Source organism: Aulonocara stuartgranti (assembly GCF_965226115.1).
Source record: "Aulonocara stuartgranti genome assembly, chromosome: 16".
NCBI classification, from domain to species: domain Eukaryota; kingdom Metazoa; phylum Chordata; class Actinopteri; order Cichliformes; family Cichlidae; genus Aulonocara; species Aulonocara stuartgranti.
This window is the reverse complement of record NC_138952.1, coordinates 36,286,687-36,306,367: the sequence shown is the minus strand read 5'-3', so window position 1 is coordinate 36,306,367 and position 19,681 is coordinate 36,286,687. Positions and strand designations below refer to the sequence as shown.

The following is a 19,681-nucleotide window of genomic DNA, read 5'->3' as shown; positions in this document are numbered from 1 at the left end:
ATAGATTTCAATAAAATCAATAAAAGACAGCAAGACAGGAAGGAACTCACCGGAAACGAGTGAGACAGGTCACCCACAGACACGAATCTCACAGAAAAGTGGAATTCAGAACATGGTCTGTCAGTTCAATGCATGTTTTTCTGTGACACACTCACACACCCTTATTAAAATGCCATAGCCAGTCTGTGTAGCAGGAAGGGCAGTCTCAGTGCTTCATCTCTTAATCATGATTGCTGCGAACAGATCTCTATTTCTTGACTGTCAGCGAATCTCCAGATCCTTAGTGCTCAAAAAAATATTTTTTGGCCGCACGATGAGGAGGTGTATTCACTGTGAGAGGAGAACGTAGGACCCAAATCAAAGCTTTCATTTTATTTCTAATAAATACCAGTTAATGTTAGTGTTCTTACAGTTTAATTTCCAGACTTAGGAAAGAAATATTTTTCATGCCAGGCAAAGGCTGCCTTACACAAAAAAAGATCGATTCTCAGTCACTCAGAGCAAAGAATACAGTTTATTAATTTTACACAGCAAATACCTAAAGACGAGACACCAGCAATGTATCGGAACTGGGAAGAAACGTGGAATGGTGCATTCCTATCTAGTGCATGAGTGCATGACTGCGTTCAAACACAAAGTGTACAAGAAGAACCTCAAAGATGTGCTCTAGCTGTTAATAGGTGTACATTTAAGAGTTGCCATCTAGCCCCCCTTTGTGGTAAAGGTGGAAGCAATGAATGCATCTTTTTTTCAGCCATTAGGGAGACATTTAGGCCATAGACAGTAAAAAAGATTAATTGGGTCTGAAAAATGAAATGTGATGCCTAAAAACCCAGATGTTGAGATGTTGATCGCTATTGCTGAAAAATAAAAATCTGATTCTACAAAAGTCTACGAGGAAACAGTTTCTGACCTGATATCTCTGAATGCTCTGCTGCTGAGTTCATGGGCTCAGTCATATATAACATCTGCTTTTTCACCCACAGTGATAGCTATCACCTGCTGTCACCTGCTGTCACCTGCTGTCACTGTAAAATGTGGAGCGCTGTCTGGACTACCAGCTTCAAAGGGGGACTGAAGAACATGGACGTCCTGTGACGCTGTAGCCCAGGACTTTTCATGAGGTAATTTTTTTTCCTGACACATTTTCTTGTTATAGAGACAATACTGACATCTATTGTGAAAACAGATACACTTTAAGATGTAAAATAATCATTAGAAATTTTGCCTGAAGTGAGCAGCAACATCTTGACAGTCGGCTAAAATCTTGTACTTGTGTTGTTGTTTTACACTCCTAATGTGTAGTTATCATTTGGAAATGAGCGCCATCAAAGGAATATAATGCTAAAACTGTGTCCTCTCTGAAGAAAAATACCTAAATGATCAAAGTTGCTTTGTTTCAATAAAGACGTATAATTAGATGTTTTATGAACATTAAACATCTGCTGTAGCTCCATGCTGCAGTTGCTGCTGACTTACAGACAATTAAAAGGGTGCTGAATGAATTTCCTTGACCGGAGAAAGACTCACTGTTCAGCATCCTCTATTAATCTAATATCACTTGTCACTGAAACACAAACAATGCATGTATAGAAGCGAACACAGTGATATACAAATATGGTCAAAACAGGTTAACAGGTTTGCTGACTTTACATGAGAATCCTCCTTATAGAGTGAAAGCAAGAAGAAAAGTGCTGCAGAGGAATGAAGGAGACTAAGAGCGATCGATACACTAGCAGAAAGAAGTCCATGGCGAGTGGAAAATGCAAACAGAAGGCAAATGAGAATAAATAAAGGACAGACAAAAATAGAGAGGGATGATTGGATCTAAAACATTTAAGTGCCCAGGAGATACGGCGTACACACCGTCCCACACTCCAACAATGGCCAGAGCATCAGCTGGTCTCTGAGAGCGTCTGTCCTCTTGCTGAACTCACAAACACACACACGCATACAAACAAGCACACACACTGGTAACACAGAGTTCAGGACATCCCGTTGGGATGAGCTGTCATCTTCATGGTTACAGTCCAAGTTCAGAGCTAGGACATAGATGGCACACACACACAGCAGTGTCCACCATGTTCGTTGGTCAATGCACACACACTCACACACACACACACACACAGCAACAAAATTGTAGTTTTGGATTGCAAACTTCTGTGTATGTGTGTGTCCATAATTCATCCTCTCTCAAAGTCTCCCAGTGTGTCTCCATGCTCTGCTTTTAGTTTGCCCTTCTGAGTTTCTGGTGCCAAAGTGCAGTCGGCAGATTCTGGCAGCCCTGGTACTCTCGCTGCATCTCGCTATCTGTTAGAGGTGGTGTGGCATTGCACGGGGCACCAGCCAAGGTCACGTTTAAAAGGCCCGCCCATGGCTCCAGAAGGCGAAACATTCCAGCATCCTGACACATCATGAGAGGAGATTAGAAAAGTATTCAGAGGAGTAAACACTGAAACAAAGATTCATCTAAAAGGTCACCTTTCCCAGGTGGTCCAGCAAGCAGGTGGCAGGACTGATTAAGGACCAGCTGCTGTCCTCCCAGCCTGGACTCAACTTGTGGTTCAGGTGGGCATAAGTCTGCCTGGCCGGGTTCTGGATTAGAACCACATTGAGGTGTTTCTGAGAGCCTTGCAGCCGCTTGGATAGGACACCGCTGTAGCTCTGATCCACAAACAGCAGGACACGAGTTGCCCTGCAGCCGGCCAGGTCGGCCAACAGCTCATTGACTGAGTAGCGCTCTTTTAGATCTGCCTGGAAAAAGAAAGGGAGGCAGAGAGAATCAGAAATGGAAGTGTGTGAAGGCACACAGGGACAGATGGATTACAAGGAAACAGATGTGAGACAATCAGGAAAGAAAAGCAGTCAAGTGCCAGCAGTAGGAAAGAAGAAAGGACCACATCAGCATCTACTGTTTACCATGTACCATGTTCACTTTTTGGCTGGCCTCTTGCACCATAGGTTTAACTTTCTCCAGTCCATCAATTCAATTCAATTCAATTCAATTCAATTCAATTCAATTCAATTCAATTCAATTCAATTCAATTTTATTTATATAGCGCCAAATCACAACAAAAGTCGCCTCAAGGCGCTTCATAGATACAGAGAAAAACCCAACAATCATATGACCCCCTATGAGCACTTTGGCGACAGTGGGAAGGAAAAACTCCCTTTTAACAGGAAGAAACCTCCGGCAGAACCAGGTTCAGGGAGGGGCGGGGCCATCTGCTGTGATTGGTTGGGGTGAGAGAAGGAAGACAGGATAAAGACATGCTGTGGAAGAGAGACAGAGGTTAATAACAGATATGATTCAATGCAGAGAGGTCTGTTAATACATAGTGAGTGAGAAAGGTGACTGGAAAGGGAAAACTCAATCATGGGAATCCCCCGGCAGCCTACGTCTATTGCAGCATCACTAAGGGAGGATTCAGGGTCACCTGGTCCAGCCCTAACTATATGCTTTAGCAAAAAGGAAAGTTTGAAGCCTAATCTTGAAAGTAGAGATAGTGTCTGTCTCCTGAATCCAAACTGGAAGCTGGTTCCACAGGAGAGGGGCCTGAAAACTGAAGGCTCTCCCTCCCATTCTACTTTTAAATACTCTAGGAACAACAAGTAGGCCTGCAGAGCGAGAGCGAAGTGCTCTAATAGGGTGATATGGTACTACAAGGTCATTAAGATAAGATGATGAGATGAGATGAGATAGCGTTTATTTGTCAGTTGCAGGTATTTTGTCCACAACCGAGATGACAGACCTTGCCGACCGTACATACAATACAAACATCACATTGGGGAGACAGGTCAGGCTAGGTAGCGAGGAAAAAAAAACATTGAAATGTGCAACACAAAAGGATAATACAGGAATGCACAGGTATCAACACACCATAACACAATAAACACAGACAGCAACATGGGAAAGAGTTCTAGTGTGTACATCTGATCTGGGACCGCTGCAATCTTTCGACTGCGCCTCCAGCTGACCCGATGTCCACATCAGAGGGGAGGTAAGCGTTGGAGGAGGCGTTGGATCCGGGGTAGGGAGGGTGATGCGTCAGTGAGTGCTTATCAGTATCAGTATATGTATGTGTGTGCGTGTCCATAGTTCAGCTGAGACAGTGTCCTTCACCCTGCCAGGCTAAGTAAACAGTCTTCCAGCCAACCCAGGTGGCCTTGCAGGGAATGGGAAGAACAAACTCAACACAGTCGTTATGGGGCCTGATTATTTAAGACCTTGTATGTGAGGAGCAGGATTTTGAATTCTGGATTTAACAGGAAGCCAAAACAGGAGAAATCTGCTCTCTTTCTAGTCCCTGTCAGGACTCTTGCTGCAGCATTTTGGATTAGCTAAAGGCTTTTCAGTGAGTTTTTAGGACATCCTGATAATAATGAATTACAGTCGTCCAGCCTGGAAGTAATAAATGCATGAACTAGTTTTTCAGCGTCACTCTGAGACAGGATATTTCTAACTTTAGAGATGTTGCACAAATGGAAGAAAGCAGTCTTACATATTTGTTTAATATGTGCATTGAAGGACATGTCCTGGTCAAAAATGACTCCAAGGTTCCTCACAGTGTTACTGGAGGCCAAGGTAATGCCATCCAGAGTAAGAATCTGCTTAGATACCATATTTCTAAGCCTCAGTTTTATCTGAATTAAGAAGCAGAAAGTTAGCGGCCATCCAGGTCTTTATGTCTTTAAGACATTCCTGCAGTTTAACTCATTGGTGTGTGTTATCTGGCTTCATGGACAGATAGAGCTGGGTGTCATCTGCATAGCAGTGTAAATGTATGCTATGTCTTCTAATGATGCTGCCTAAGGGAAGCATGTATAATGTAAACAGAATTGGTCCTAGCACTGAACCCTGTGGAACTCCATAATTGACCTCAGTGTGTGAAAAGGACCATCCGGTGTAGTTTCTCTGTTGACACTTGAGTTTGGCTCTAAAAGTAAATCGCTACAAACTCCAATGTTGTCCAGCTTTACAGGATAAATAAACAGCGTGCTCGGGGCTTCCCATGATGCACCCAGTGTTCTCTCGTCCCCTTTTACCTTACAATATTAAGCACCTTGAGGTGGCTTGCTGTGCTTTGCTGCTATATAAATTACATTGAATTGATCCCTGGATTGTGCTGGTGCTGTTGTTGCCTTTTAAAACATTTTTAATATAGTCATTAAAATAGAAAATAGGCCAATTTATCCAGATTGTATTTGATGTCAGTGAGTGACACTTTGGTATTAGACAAGTCTTTTATGTAGCACTAATTAGCTGATTTGTGTGTTTGTACATTATACCCTTAAACTTGGATGTAGCGTACTACCCAAGCTAGCAGGTGTTACCTGATAACTGCCACTCTAGTGTGGTCATTGTAGACAGCAAAAGACTTCAAACCTGTGACGTCACAGTGAATTGTTATAATATATAATATAATCTGTGGCCATGCACATTTGTTTTGTTTTTTTCATGTTTGATTGAGTGCCACTACCAAGTTTTACCTTTATGTTTACTTAATTTATTCTAGTGTAGTTTTCTTTGTGTGTGTGTGTGTGTGTGTGTGCACGCGTGTGCGTGTGTGTGGTGGTGTAGCCTCTTACAATGCCATTAAGGTTGGCATCCCACAGTAGCATGGTGCCATCCTTGCACGTTGGTGAGTTCAGGTACAGAACCAACATGTCGGCACAGTGCTGCTTCCTGCAGACGTACGACACGTGGTTACGGATCACCGATTTCTCTGTTGCAGAGTATGCGCCCTCTACATCCTCTGCAAAGGGAGGAGACCGCAGAGAGGGGTCAGGTACAGACACACATTTTAACAAACAGTCGGTGCGTCAACGTCCTATAATATTCGGCTTTTATCATCAGCCTACGTTGCTGAATTTTAGAAAGATTGTTGTTAACAAAACTCAACAGACATGATGTTGAAAGAACAGAATAAACTACAGTGAAAGTATATATATAACTTTATAAAAATTTAAAGGAGGAAGTGTTTGTAATTAAATAATAAAAATTTGTGTGATTATTCAGAATTTATCAGAGCAACATATCAAAACAGTTCTGCAGCCAGTGAACAAGCACCGATTTTTAATTAGTTTCTATACTTGGCAAATAAAGATATCAAATAAATGTAGTGGACATTTTGAAAGTAAAGAGTAAAAACTCCACCAGTGTTCCTACCAGGAAGCTGTCCACTGCTGCCGAAGAAGGTCTTAATGTGATCCTTATGGAAGCCGTTGTTCTGCAGCATTTTGTAGAACCGCTGAAGATTCTGAACATGATGCTGGAACATCACTAGTTGCTGCCAGCCACCTACACACACACACACACACGTTTCCATCACTGTACTCTGACTTGCATTCAGTTCTTAAAGACTTGAACCGTAGACCAATCATTAATACTAAAACATTATGGGAGCTGCATTTTTGACCAAAAGCTAAATTATTCTCCATCACATAAGGAGGTGTACTAAACAACTATATGGCTATATAGAGCTGACATGTCACCATACTAACTTATTTATTTACTACTAAACTTTACTGACAGCTATGGTTAGCAATAGGGATGGGTACCGGTGTCCGGTGCCATGATGGCACCGGTTCTAACATAAACGGTAGTAACCAGACCGAAAAGCAGCGCACATTTCGGTGCTTTATTTCGGTGCTTTTTTTCCCTGAGCTGTGATACACTTCTAGCCAATCATTTTACGTTTCCGAGGATAGTAGGCGGGGCCAGGTACGTGCGTTCTTTTAGAGCAGAGCTACAGATTAAAAATGCCCAAGGCGAAGCGGTCAAAAGTCTGGCTGTACTTCACAGCAAAAGATGCAAACTCAGCAGCAACAAGTGCTTTAAGCTGATACTGTGATACTGTCAAAGGAGGTAACACCTCGAATCCGATGAAACACCTGGCGACGCATAGCGTTTTTTTTAAAAGCCGAGAAATGCGCCGTATTTGATAGCTTGCTGCGAGACCTCACACCGAGCACATCTACTGCGGGTGTGGTGCCTGTTATCGGACCCGGAGTTAGCAACATCCCCAAAAACACGAAGAGGAGAGTCCTGGCCCCCAGCCCTGCCAGTGTAGCAGAAATGATGAGGATGATGATGCAGCAGCAGCCGTTCTTCTCTGCGTGAGTAGCTTAATGTTGTTTTGTGTAATTTACGTTGAGTAGGCTAACCACGTTATTACATTAATGCATGTAAGGTGAACTAGCAAACACCATCATAGTTACATGCGGCTGTCTTCTTGTTTGATGGCAGATACTCCCTTCACCCTGGCCAAAAAGGCTAAAATGACCAAAGAAAAAGAGGGAAACGGCTAAACATGAGAGGTTTTTGGATAAAGTTTGTGTTTTTTCCATTGTTTAAGCACTGCTTCCAGCCAAGAGTGATACCATATATGCCCCATAGCTGCAGAAAAGGCTAACATTGCTATCTTTTTACAAAAAACCAGCTGAACTTGCTAAGTGGGAGAAGTGGACATTATATGGCACCAAGGAAAATTAATGAACGAACAAAACATTTAAGGTCTATAAAACTCTGTATATCTATTGATGCATGCCCGTATAAAAGTACGTATATAAGCTGGAGTATGTATGCTGCGGAGTAAAGGCAGGCATGCATACGGTAGTTGATTAGAATTGGCACCCACACCTTTTGTTCACTTTAGTTCTGTTTGTTTTGACTGTGTGCTTGCATGGTTATTTCTCCTGTAATGCAATACATGTCTATGTTTAAACTGTGACAAAACTATCAATAAAAATTACAGTGTCAAAAAAAAAAACAAAAAAAAAAAACAGCTGAACATGAGAGGTTTTTGGACCAATTTTGTGTTCTCCATTCTTTAAGCACTGGTTTGAGCACCGTTTGAGCACCGGCACCATTTCAAAAGTACCGATTTGGCACCGGTATCGGATAAAACCTAAACGATACCCATCCCTAGTTAGCAATAAGGAACAGTTTGCATTTTACTGGAAAGAGTTTCATATTGTGAAGTAAAGAGCCTACAGCATTACAGAGAGAATCCCAGTGATCACAGTGTCATCTACGAACACTTGGCAGCAGTGAGAAGGAAGAACTCACGTTTACCAAGAAGAGACTCCTCCCACTAGGTGGGAATTACACCAGATGGGAGGAACTGAATGGGAATACCAAAGATGAATAACAAACTTATCATCAACTAAAACCAACATGGAACTTCAAGCACACATAAGAAATTCATAAACAGAAGGAAAGTAAAACTACCATCATAACTTCAGGAAAACACAATGAAATCTTGTTGTTTAAACAACTACTTTGTTAATCAAGGCAATATGGACTGAAAATGTGACATCATTCTGGGGTAAAACCACACAGGATTGTGGGTACGAGTGGCCAGTGGTACTAGTGCACGCAGGCTTTCACATGAAAACAGTCACACAGCGATAAAAAGAAACACAAAGAAAGGCAAGAAGCTGTTGTTGTCATGGTCCGCGGCCCGGCGTCCGAGGTGCTGATGGGATGCCCATGCCCACGGGCGTGGCTGCTAACTCCACACCTGCATCCCATCCCAGGCGATCACCAGGTGGACTATTTAATCCTGCCCAGCCTGCTGCTCCACGCCAGTCCGTAGTCGTCTCTCAGTGGTAACGTACACCTGTGGGAAAGCCCTTATGAAAACTTATTTGTCTGAACTAGCACTAACTCTGCCCTGTGTACTCAGATCACAACTCGGCGTGTTTTGAGCCACCTGCCTGTCCACCTGCCCGTCTGGAATTTGGATCACGATCAGCACTTGCCGCCTCGACTTTTCTGGAGCTCTCCCGCGGACCCTCACCCCTCCCTCCGGCTCCCTCGGCCCCGCTATCATCGTAAGACGCATACTCTACCTCCCCTCACATGCTGCCATTTCCCCGCACTCCAATAATCCTTTTCCTTTTTCTGTTGCAGCCTCCCACAGTCCCGCTCTCGGCGTTCCTGCGCGACTCACCTCCCGGTCCTTCGGTTTCTCTGGTTCCACGCGTTTTCCCCTTCTACCCTCCCGGGACACCTTCAGTTATAATAAAGTTTATTTTTTTTCTCATACGGTGTGTGTGTGCTCTGCTTCTTGGTCCAGCTTGTGCGCGGAACTTCGGTTCATGACAGTACGGACTGGCCAGTATGGACCCAGCAGATTCACTCCGCTCCACCATTAATAAACAGGGCGCTATTCTCGGTCGCCACGATCAGCAGCTCCAATCACTCCAAGACCGTTACCAAGAGCTCAGTGACACTCAGGATCAGCTGCGAACCAAGCCGCCCGACCCCGTGCACCGCAGCGTTTCACCTCCGCCGCTGGAGCCCTTCCACGGGGAGTTAGACCTGTGTGGGGGGTTCCTTTTCCAATGCTCCTTGTTCTTCAGCCGCACGCCGCACGCCTTCCCCACGGATGCTGCTAAGATTTCCTACTTTGTGAGGTTGTTACGGGGATGAGCTTTAGCATGGGCTGAGGCTTATTTAACCTCTCACCCCATTAGTGGTTGCGATTACGACGATTTCCTGGAGGAGTTCCAGGCTACGCTCTCCCCTCCAGTCTCGGAGGACGACGCCGCGCAGAAATTGCTGGGGCTCCGTCAGGGGCAGCGCAGTATTGCGGAGTACCTAGTCGAGTTTCGTACCAGAGCGGTCGCCGTGGGTTGGCCCAATTCGGCCCTCCGTGGGGTCTTTTTACGGTCGCTAACCGACCAGATGAAAGACCAACTAGCGTTTCACGAGGAAACGAAATCCTTCGAAGAATTGATGCCGAGCGGCGGCTTAAGCCTATGGGCTCCGTATTGCGCCCCGGGATCCGTGTTTCTTCGTCCCCACCCACGGCTGCGTGTACGCGTTCTCCATCGCCTCCTCCGCCCGAACCCATGCAAATCCGACGCTCTCGGCTTTCTCCGGAGGAGAGGGAACGCCGATTCCGGGCTGGGGATTGCCTGTACTGTGGGAGGCCCGGTCACCGCATCGCTGTTTGCCCGGTCCGCCCAAACAACCCGGCCCACCGATAAGTCCGGGAATACGGGTGGGCAGCACTTTAAGCACTACTAGACCCCAATTGTTACTGTCCGTTACCATCGTGACTAATAACCAGACTTTTACATGCCTCGCACTGGTGGACTCCGGGGCGGAACAGAACCTCATGGATGAGAAACTGGCTAAGAGGTTAGCGGTATCTCTTACTCCACTCGAACCGCCCATCCCTGCGTCCACATTGATGAAATCAGGTGTTTGCTTATATCACTCACCAAACCGCGCCAGTACAGTTAGTCGCATCAGGAAACCACCAGGAGCAGCTTTCCTTTTTCACTTTCCCCTTTCCTGACACCCCGCTTATCTTAGGTTACCCCTGGTTACAGAGGCATAATCCTCACATTGATTGGGCCGGAAAGAGAATCGCGAGCTGGAGTTTGTTTTGTCTGGCAAACTGCTTGGGGTCAGCCGTTCCCCCCGCCTCAACGGAACGGAGCCCAGTCCCGCCACCAGCACTAGACCTCTCTTCCGTTCCCCCTGAATATCACGATCTACGGCAGGTGTTCAGTAAAGACGAGGCACTCTCACTACCACCTCACCGACCATATGACTGCGCCATTGATCTACTCCCGGGAGCTTCGCTACCCTCTAGCAGACTGTACAACCTGTCTCGCCCCGAAAGAGAAACTATGGAGAATTACATCCAGGAGTCGCTAACAGCAGGAAGAATCAGGCCGTCATCCTCCCCTGTCGCTGCGGGTTTTTTCTTTGTGGGAAAGAAGGACGGGACGCTCCAACCGTGCATCGATTACCGGGGTCTAAACGACATCACCGTCAAGAATAAATATCCCCTCCTACTAATTAATTCTGTTTTTGACTCACTCCAGGAAGCCACAGTCTTCACCAAGCTGGACCTGCGGAACGCCTATCACCTGGTTCGGATACGTGAGGGTGACGAGTGGAAGACCACCTTCAATACCCCACTAGGGCACTTTGAATATCTGGTGATGCCGTTTGGGTTAACTAACGCCTCGGCGGTTTTTCAGGCCCTAGTCAACGACGTGTTACGGGATTTCCTGAACGTGTTTGTTTTTGTGTACCTGGATGATATTCTGTTTTTTTCCAGAACGCCCGAAGAACATCACATCCATGTGAGGAGTGTGCTACAACGGCTGCTCGAAAACAGGTTGTACGTCAAGGCAGAGAAATATGAGTTTAGTATTTTTTTTTTATTTATTTATTGTCATTGTCAAGAACAATGAAATTGCGTTTGGGGCTTCCATACAACCCCCAAAAAAAGAAGAAAATAATAAATACCCCTTAAAACCCAAGTGTACATATTTAACCCAGTGTGACTCCAATGCAATAAGACAATCCTTAGCAATAATGTTCGTAGAAATTCAGACAAAGACCTGAGAAACATGACAAAATACAACAATGCAACCCATTCAATATTATTGTACTGTGAGATATGATATCAGATATGATAGTTATCTATTTAAGAAAGAGGGGGGGGGGGGGGGGCAGGAGGGGGAAGAGAATAAAGATATGATGCACCAATGCAGACCAGTTCATTGCTATTAAGAAGTTGGATATGGTTATTGTCCGTGAGAGGGGGGCAGAGAGTTCAGGAGCCTCACAGCCTGTGGATACAGGCTGTTGGCCAGTCTGGATGTTCTGGCCTGTATAGACCTGTACCTTCTCCCTGAGGGCAGCAGGGCTACATCCTAGCAGGTGGGCAGGTGAAGACCGACCCGGTGAAGGTGAAGGTGAAGGCAGTGTTGGAATGGCCGGTCCCGGAGTCACAGAAGAAGCTCCAAAGCTTCCTGGGTTTTGCGAACTTTTATCGTCGCTTCATTCGGAACTACAGCCAAGTGGCCGCGCCTCTCACCCAGCTCACCTCATCTAAGGTGCCTTTCACCTGGTCCCCGGAGGCCCACGCAGCCTTCGCCAAGTTGAAGCGATTATTCACGTCCACACCCATTCTAACCCATCCAGACTCTTCTAAGCAGTTTATCGTTGAGGTTGACGCGTCTGATGCGGGAGTTGGAGCGGTTCTCTCCCAGCCGTCCGGGCCTCAAAATAAACTCCGGCCGTGCGCCTTCTTCTCGCGCCGACTCACCCCTGCGGAGAAGAATTACGACATCGGCGACAGGGAACTCCTAGCTGTTAAACTCGCCTTAGAGGAATGGCGCCACTGGCTGGAGGGGGCCGAACAGCCCTTCCTTATATGGACAGACCATAAGAATCTACTGTACCTTAGAACCGCCAAGAGGTTGAATCCACGCCAAGCCCGCTGGTCTCTGTTCTTCGCTCGCTTCAACTTCACTCTCTCCTATCGTCCAGGGTCGCGGAACATTAAGCCCGATGCGCTCTCCCGTCAATATTCCTCCGACAGTGAAACGCCCCCCCCCCGCCACCATCCTACCCGCCGCCTGCGTGGTGGGTGCTCTCACCTGGGAAATTGAGGAGACCATTCGCTGAGCTCTCCCGGGGGACCCTGATCCAGGGACCGGACCACCCGGACGGCGCTTCGTTCCCGCCGCCGCCCGTGGGGCTGTCATCCACTGGATCCACACTGCACGATTCACGTGCCACCGGGCGTGAGCAGAACGACGCACCTCCTCAGAAGACATTTCTGGTGGAAGTCGCTAATAAGGGACGTGAAGGACTATGTGTCTACCTGTGCCGTCTGCGCCCGTAATAAGTCATCCACCAAGCACCCCGTAGGTCAGCTCCACCCGCTCACTACACCCCACCGGCCGTGGTCTCACATCTCCCTTGACTTTGTTACCGGTCTCCCTACCTCTTCCGGAAAGTGTGTCGTCCTCACCGTTGTAGATAGGTTTTCTAAGGCCGCTCACTTCATCCCGCTAGCCAAGCTGCCTTCGGCCGCTGAGACAGCCCAAACGTTGATCACTAATGTTTTTAGGCTCCACGGAATCCCCCTGGAAATTGTCTCCGATCGAGGTCCCCAGTTCTCCTCACAAGTGTGGAAGACCTTCTGCTCCATTCTCGGCGCCAAGGTCAATCTGAGCTCCGCCTTCCACCTGCAATCCAACGGACAGACTGAACGTCTCAATCAGGAGCTGGAGACTATGCTGAGGTGCGTGGCTAGTCAAAACCCCTCCTCTTGGGTCACCTACCTGCCCTGGGTGGAGTACGCCCACAACACTCTAACCTCGTCCTCCACCGGTCTGTCTCCTTTCGAAGCGTCCCTCGGATATCAGCCTCCACTCTTCCCAGAAGAGGACTTGACTCTCTCCATCCCGTCGGCTCCACATCACCTCCGGCGCTGCCAACGTGTGTGGCGCAGCGTTCGCCGCGCCCTCCTGCGCGCGAAGGAACGGCATGCGCACTACGCCGATCGCCGCCGCGCCCCAGCCCCTGACTACCAACCGGGACAGAAGGTTTGGTTGGCAGCTGGGAATATCCCACTTCGGGGCACGTCTCGCAAACTGGCTCCCCGCTTCATTGGGCCGTACGAGGTGGACCGAGTCATCAACCCGGTGGCAGTCAGGCTCCGGCTTCCGGCCTCCCGGCGGGTGCACCCCACGTTCCATGTGTCTCAGCTTAAGCCGGTCCGCCTCAGCCCCCTGTGCCCTCCTTCCGAGCCCCCTCCTCCCGCCCGGCTCATCGGCGGCCATCCGGCCTATGCGGTCCAGCGGATCCTGGATGCGCGCCGGCGCGGGAGCGGTTGGCGGTATCTCGTGGATTGGGAGGGGTACGGCCCCGAGGACCGCCTCTGGGTCCCACGCTCCTTAATTCTGGACCCTCGTCTCATCTCATGCTTTCCATGCTTCTCTCCGCAGGGGGGGGCCCGGCCGGTCGCCTGGGGGCGACCCGTGAGGGGGGGGTACTGTCATGGTCCGCGGCCCGGTGTCCGAGGTGCTGATGGGATGCCCACGCCCACGGGCGTGACTGCTAACTCCACACCTGCATCCCATCCCAGGCGATCACCAGGTGGACTATTTAATCCTGCCCAGCCTGCTGCTCCACGCCAGTCCGTAGTCGTCTCTCAGCGGTAACGTACACCTGTGGGAAAGCCCTTATGAAAACTTATTCATCTGAACTAGCACTAAATCTGCCCTGTGTACTCAGATCACAACTCGGCGTGTTTTGAGCCACCTGCCTGTCCACCTACCCGTCTGGAATTTAGATCACGATCAGCACTCGCCGCCTCGACTTTTCTGGAGCTCCCCCGCGGACCCTCAGCCCTCCCTCCGGCTCCCTCAGCCCCGCTATCATCGTAAGACGCATACTCTACCTCCCCTCGTATGCTGCCATTTCCCCGCACCCCAATAATCCTTTTCCTTTTTCTGTTGCAGCCTCCCACAGTCCCGCTCTCGGCGTTCCTGCGCGACTCACCTCCCGGTCCTTCGGTTTCTCTGGTTCCACGCGTTTTCCCCTTCTACCCTCCCGGGACACCTTCAGTTATGATAAAGTTTTTTTTTTTTCTCATACCCCGGTGTGTGTGTGCTCTGCTTCTGGGTCCAGCTTGTGCGCGGAACTTCGGTTCATGACAGTTGTATTATTAACTGCAATAGCCGGTCGCATGACAGCCACGGGAAGCCGACGGGATTACGTTGTGGAAGAAAAATTGTTCAAGCCATGTTTCCGAAGTAACAACGAGGCGACGGATGGCCTGGATTGCAGCCATTCAAAGACCAAATATAACATCCCAGAACACTCCAGGTTAGTCTGCTCCAAGCATTTCCACAAAGGTCAGTCTTCTGTTGTAGTTATTACGTAATTTATCATAACACAATTGTTGATGTAGGTTACAAGTAAGTCTTATATTGATTTGAATTGAATTCGTTGCTATGCTGCTTTGTTCACTGTGGCTTTGCGGGCTAATGTTTGTTGTGTTTTGTAGGAAAACCGGCCTACAAAATGTAGGAATGTGATCCAGACTGGGCCCCTCTATCAGCCTGGGTCACACCGAGTTTAAAGCTGCTACCAGATCTGATCAGTTAAGAGAGAGAGCGAGATCAAAACAGCCACGAAACGTCCGCATATATGTGCCCAAGTGTTGTATTGAAGCAATCAAGTGATGAATAACTGTTTCAGTATGTTGTTTTGCAATGGTTTTTGTTGTTGTTGTTGCATTGTTGATTTGTTTTTCACCGAAGCAGCGAATAAAGCACGATGGATTTTTACAATTTTGCCTCTTTCCTGTAAGATTCTATAATAGAATGAAACAATAATGCCAGTTATAAATAAAGACAATAATTGAATGAATTACGAAACACTCATTTTTTTCTGAGATCTGAAAATGTTGTGTAACACTACAACCTGAAACAACAAATAGATGCGTTGGCCTGTAACAACAGCTGTGAGATGGAATAGTCCAAATCACCAAAGTAAACTGGACCTGGGCTTGTTGCAGGGATCTGAAGTTACTAAACATGTTGTGAGTGTATGCACTCACACTTAGGACCATATGATAATAAATATGTGCGTGATGAAAGTTGGGCAGCAGGCTGACGTCCTTACTCCACTCTATGCTCGTGTGGGTCTGACCCTTTCACTCCTTGATTTTTTCCTCATACTCTTTTCGTCACGTCTGTCTTCGTACGGAGCTGCCGTGTTCTCCGTCGTTTTGTACATCACTGTCTTTGGGGCAAATAAAATGCAAGTAGGGATTAAAACCGCAGAATTAATGAATGAAACAGCTTTTATTTGTCACTAGCAGGTTGCCCTGCAGCGAGATGGAAATGATTACCGGTGCTGGAAATGCTTGATGCAGTGTTTTGATTTTGTTGCCACTTGTACCCACAATGCAATGCGTGAAAGTCAGGTGGTCTGTCGATCTCTATTACTGCTTCTCTTGCTTAATGAACCAATATGGGCGTTGATTATTTCATAGAGACAAGCAACCATTTGCACTTACATTCATGGGTAATTAAGAATCACCAATAACTCTGATTACACACTGCAAACCAGCCAGATTGTGGATTTGAACCCAGGCCCTTCTTGCTGTGAGGCAACAGCACTAACCATCACACCACCAAGCTGTCGCTCCAGGCCTAACAAAACTAGGAAAGCTATGATTACCAGGCTTGCTGCAGAATTTTCTGTACGTTTTTGTCCTTGACAGGTTAAACCACAATAAATAGCGAGAGCACACACGTGGTGTGTGTGTACTTGTCTGCCTCTTAAAACTCCAGTGGTTTTCCTGCAGTTTGACATCTCATGTGATCTTGTGAATTTCGTGAGTCCAGGCAACTAACCACTCTTACTAGACTGTATCACATCATCTCAACAAGAACGAATTACGTTGCCGAATTTCATGCAGATGCTACATGATGTAATTATGTTCACCATAGAAACATGAAATTATTTCGTTCAAGCTACAAGTTTGAATCTTGTACATGTAACAATCACCCAACTTCATTTTTTTGATTATACAGATTTTTGGAACAGGACTACAGAACTAACCACATGAAGTAAGACCAAGAGGAATTTGTATAAGGTAAGGAAATAAACAAGACCGGCAAACACTAAGCGATAACAGAGAGCTCCTCACGATGCTATTGTTGTCTGTAAATGTTAGGTAGAAACAAGTGCTTGTATGAATGTGTGTGAATGGGTGAATGTGACATGCTGTATAGGGCTGTATAACAAGCAGTCCATTTACTAACCATGTGTCCAAGGTCACAGGATAGGGGAAACCTATCCTACCTGTCAAACAGTTACACCCTGGACAGCTGGCCAATAAGCAGGGCTAACACAGAGACATAATTCACACCTGTGGTCAGTTTGGAAATGCCCATGCATGTCTTTGGAGTGTGGGAGGAACCTTAAGTACCCGGAGAGAATATGCAAACTCCTCATAGAAAGGCCATAGACGGGATTTGAACCCGGGACCTTGTCGATGTAATTGGCATGTAACTGTAGCAATATACTAATACTAATTTACTTGCATACTACTAAAATTTGCTGTCAAGGTTTATTTCATGAGACCGTTACATAGACATAAAAACAGCGTACCTGAAATGAGGACAGCATGGTCACAGGTCTGGTAGAGGCGACAGGAGAGGTGAGTGCCCAGAGGCTGCTGATGGCAGCGTCTCGTGTTTTTATTCAGCTCACAGCTTGAGACGGGCAAACTAGGCGAGTTCACGGGCAGCAGCAGAGGACATGCTGCAAAGTCTGTGTGATCTGTCCAGGGAAAAGGAAAGTATCACAGAAAAGACACAGAAAAGGTCCTTGTCCCAGAAGGACGTCGCGTTTTCAGTGGGAGAACCTCACTTGCACTGAAAACACTACGTTCAGATGAACAGAATAAACCTTCTGGGATTTCCTTACCTGGATGACTGAGCAAGCATCAAACACAGATGTTTGTCTTAAAAGACTACTTTAATGAAAGACTTTGGACTGATATATCGCTAGACATGTCAAATTAGTGTTGGTATCCTTCTACACTCACCAACAATACAAAAATACTTAATTGCACATTTGGCATGTGAATGAAACTTTGCACAAACATCTTCAAAGATACAGTGATTATTAGCATATGTTTTTTTTTTAGATTTACTATAAATCCCAGTTATTTGGATTTTCATATAAACTTAGCACAAAATTGTTAATGATCTGGACAGGGCCCACACGATAGGGCAAATTCAAGCTGGTTTTTTGTAAAACCAAGCTGCACCATTATTTGGCGCGAGTCATAGTACCGTCTCCAAATTGGCCAGTTCTAAGTTAATAATTGGGGATGTCAAAGATGGGCCATGAAGAGGGTGTCCCAAAAAGAATACACCACAACAAGACCATTTCCTCACCCCACTAGCACTTGGGAACCAAAGGCCATAGGGATCCTTGTACAGATTTGCAGTCCAGGTTTTCAGGATGATATGGCAGACAGCTCTCTGGACCGTAAAGAACTCCACTCTCACAGGGCTGCCATGATTACAGTTTGACATCATGTGCAGTAGAACCAGAACATGTGGAGAAATGTTACGTTCAGCAACGAGTCAAGATTCTGCCGAAGACATCGCAGGGTCAAAGTGTGGAGAAGATGTGGAGAACATAATGCTGTTTGCTGAACTGATAGGGGAACAGTTTTTGGTAGAGCTTGTGTGATGTATTAGTATAAGGCAGCATCTCCCTCCATGGGAAAACAAGGCTTGTCATCACTGGAGGAAAGCTCGATGCTGAGAGACATTGAGATTCTGCAGCCAGTGGCAATCCTGTGTCTCCAGAGTCTGGGACCAAACTCTGCCCTCCAAGATGACAACGCACCCCCTCAGAGCGGGGTTTATCAGGCACTGCCTCCCGAACTTTGGAGAAAAGAGGATGGAATGCCTTAACTGCAGTGCCGACCTAAACCCCACTGAACACTTGTGGGATCAGCTTGGGTGTGGTGTTCGTGCCAGAGTGACCAACACAACCACAATGTCTGGCTTGCAATGTAAATTGTCATGTACAGCGGTGCCTTGGAGTCACACGTGGAACATCTGAATTTGGTCCTGGACCGCTTGCAGCTTGCTGTCCTCACAATCAATCCAGCAAAGTGTGTCCCGGCCAGAGCTAGAGCCGTACCTTCAGAAGAGCACTATGCCACTATCAAGTGTGGCACTAGACTCCTTAAAGTACTACTTGCTGGGGAGGGAGTTCATCTTGCAGACTGACCATAAAGCATTGCAGTGGCTGAACAGGCTGAAGAACTCAAATGGGGAAATTATTCACTGGTTCAAGCCATGCAGCCATTCCAGTTCAAAGATCAGCACATCCCTGGAAAACACGGCACAGCTTCCAACTATCTCTCTCGCTATCCTAGCATCCTTGAAGTGTGTGTCGAAGCCGCACCTGCAGCTGCACAACTCTGCAGACTTCCAGTGGAATAGAATGAGTCTACAGGCAAGCAATGCAGCAAATGCTATGGCATTTTCCTGAGATTTGCTAATTTCGTATTGAGGTGGCATAACTCCAAAAATGCCAATGTGGAAATCAAGCACTAAATTTTGCGCACTGATGTGAGATAATACTTTAAATATATTATCCATAATTATCCAGGTTAGGACAAGACCACATCATGTGACCCTCATTTGCTGGATTATGTCCACACCTGGGACAGGCAGGATCGGCTTCTGGGAAAACTTTGAAAGCCTCTCTCTTGTATAATGAAGACGATGAAGAATTTTAAACTGAATTAAACCACGGCGAATGCAAAGGAAGGAGGTATGTATACGATTCAAGCAAGATCTCCACTCATCATCAGATAAATCCACCCCAACGTCTTTTTCCCAATTATTTTTAGTTTTTTCCCAAGTAACAGGCCTTAAGCTCTGCATCAGTTTGTATATGACGGAGATTCGCCTTTTGCCAAAAGGATCTATTTCCAAAATAGTATCCACTTGATTTTTAGGAGGTAAGTAGGAGAATGAAGGAAACAATGTTTTTGCAAAATTTCGTATTTGCAGATATCTAAACATATGTGAGGTTGGTATATTGTAATCTCTCATCAAAGCATCAAAGGTGTTAAAAGTTTCTCCTGAAAATAAATTGTAAAAAAACTTCAAACCATTATTGTGCCAAATTTGGAATGCTTTATCTGAAATGGATGGCAATAAAAAGGTTAAAAGCAACAATGAAAAAATTACTAACCTGTTGCAAACAGAAGCGCCTTCTGAATTGAAGCCATAATCTAATAGATGTTCCTACAACTGGATTTGTTATTTTCTGTTTTTGATTTAGAGCTACGGATGAGGTTAG

At 46.4% G+C, this 19,681-nt stretch overlaps 1 protein-coding gene across 1 annotated transcript in view; it reads right to left on the bottom strand.

Annotated features, from left to right (window-relative positions):
• Positions 1–506: 506 nt before the first annotated feature.
• Positions 507–19,681, bottom strand: part of LOC309690677 (uncharacterized protein) — a 33,606-nt gene continuing 14,431 nt past the window's right edge. The window contains exons 5-9 of the mRNA XM_082507916.1: positions 16,955–17,125; positions 6,170–6,301; positions 5,590–5,756; positions 2,482–2,754; positions 507–2,404 (exon numbers count right to left, since the gene is read on the bottom strand). Of these exons, the coding sequence (XP_082364042.1) occupies positions 2,228–2,404; positions 2,482–2,754; positions 5,590–5,756; positions 6,170–6,301; positions 16,955–17,125 (920 nt within the window). The 3' untranslated portion in view covers positions 507–2,227. The remainder of the gene's footprint in view (positions 2,405–2,481; positions 2,755–5,589; positions 5,757–6,169; positions 6,302–16,954; positions 17,126–19,681) is intronic.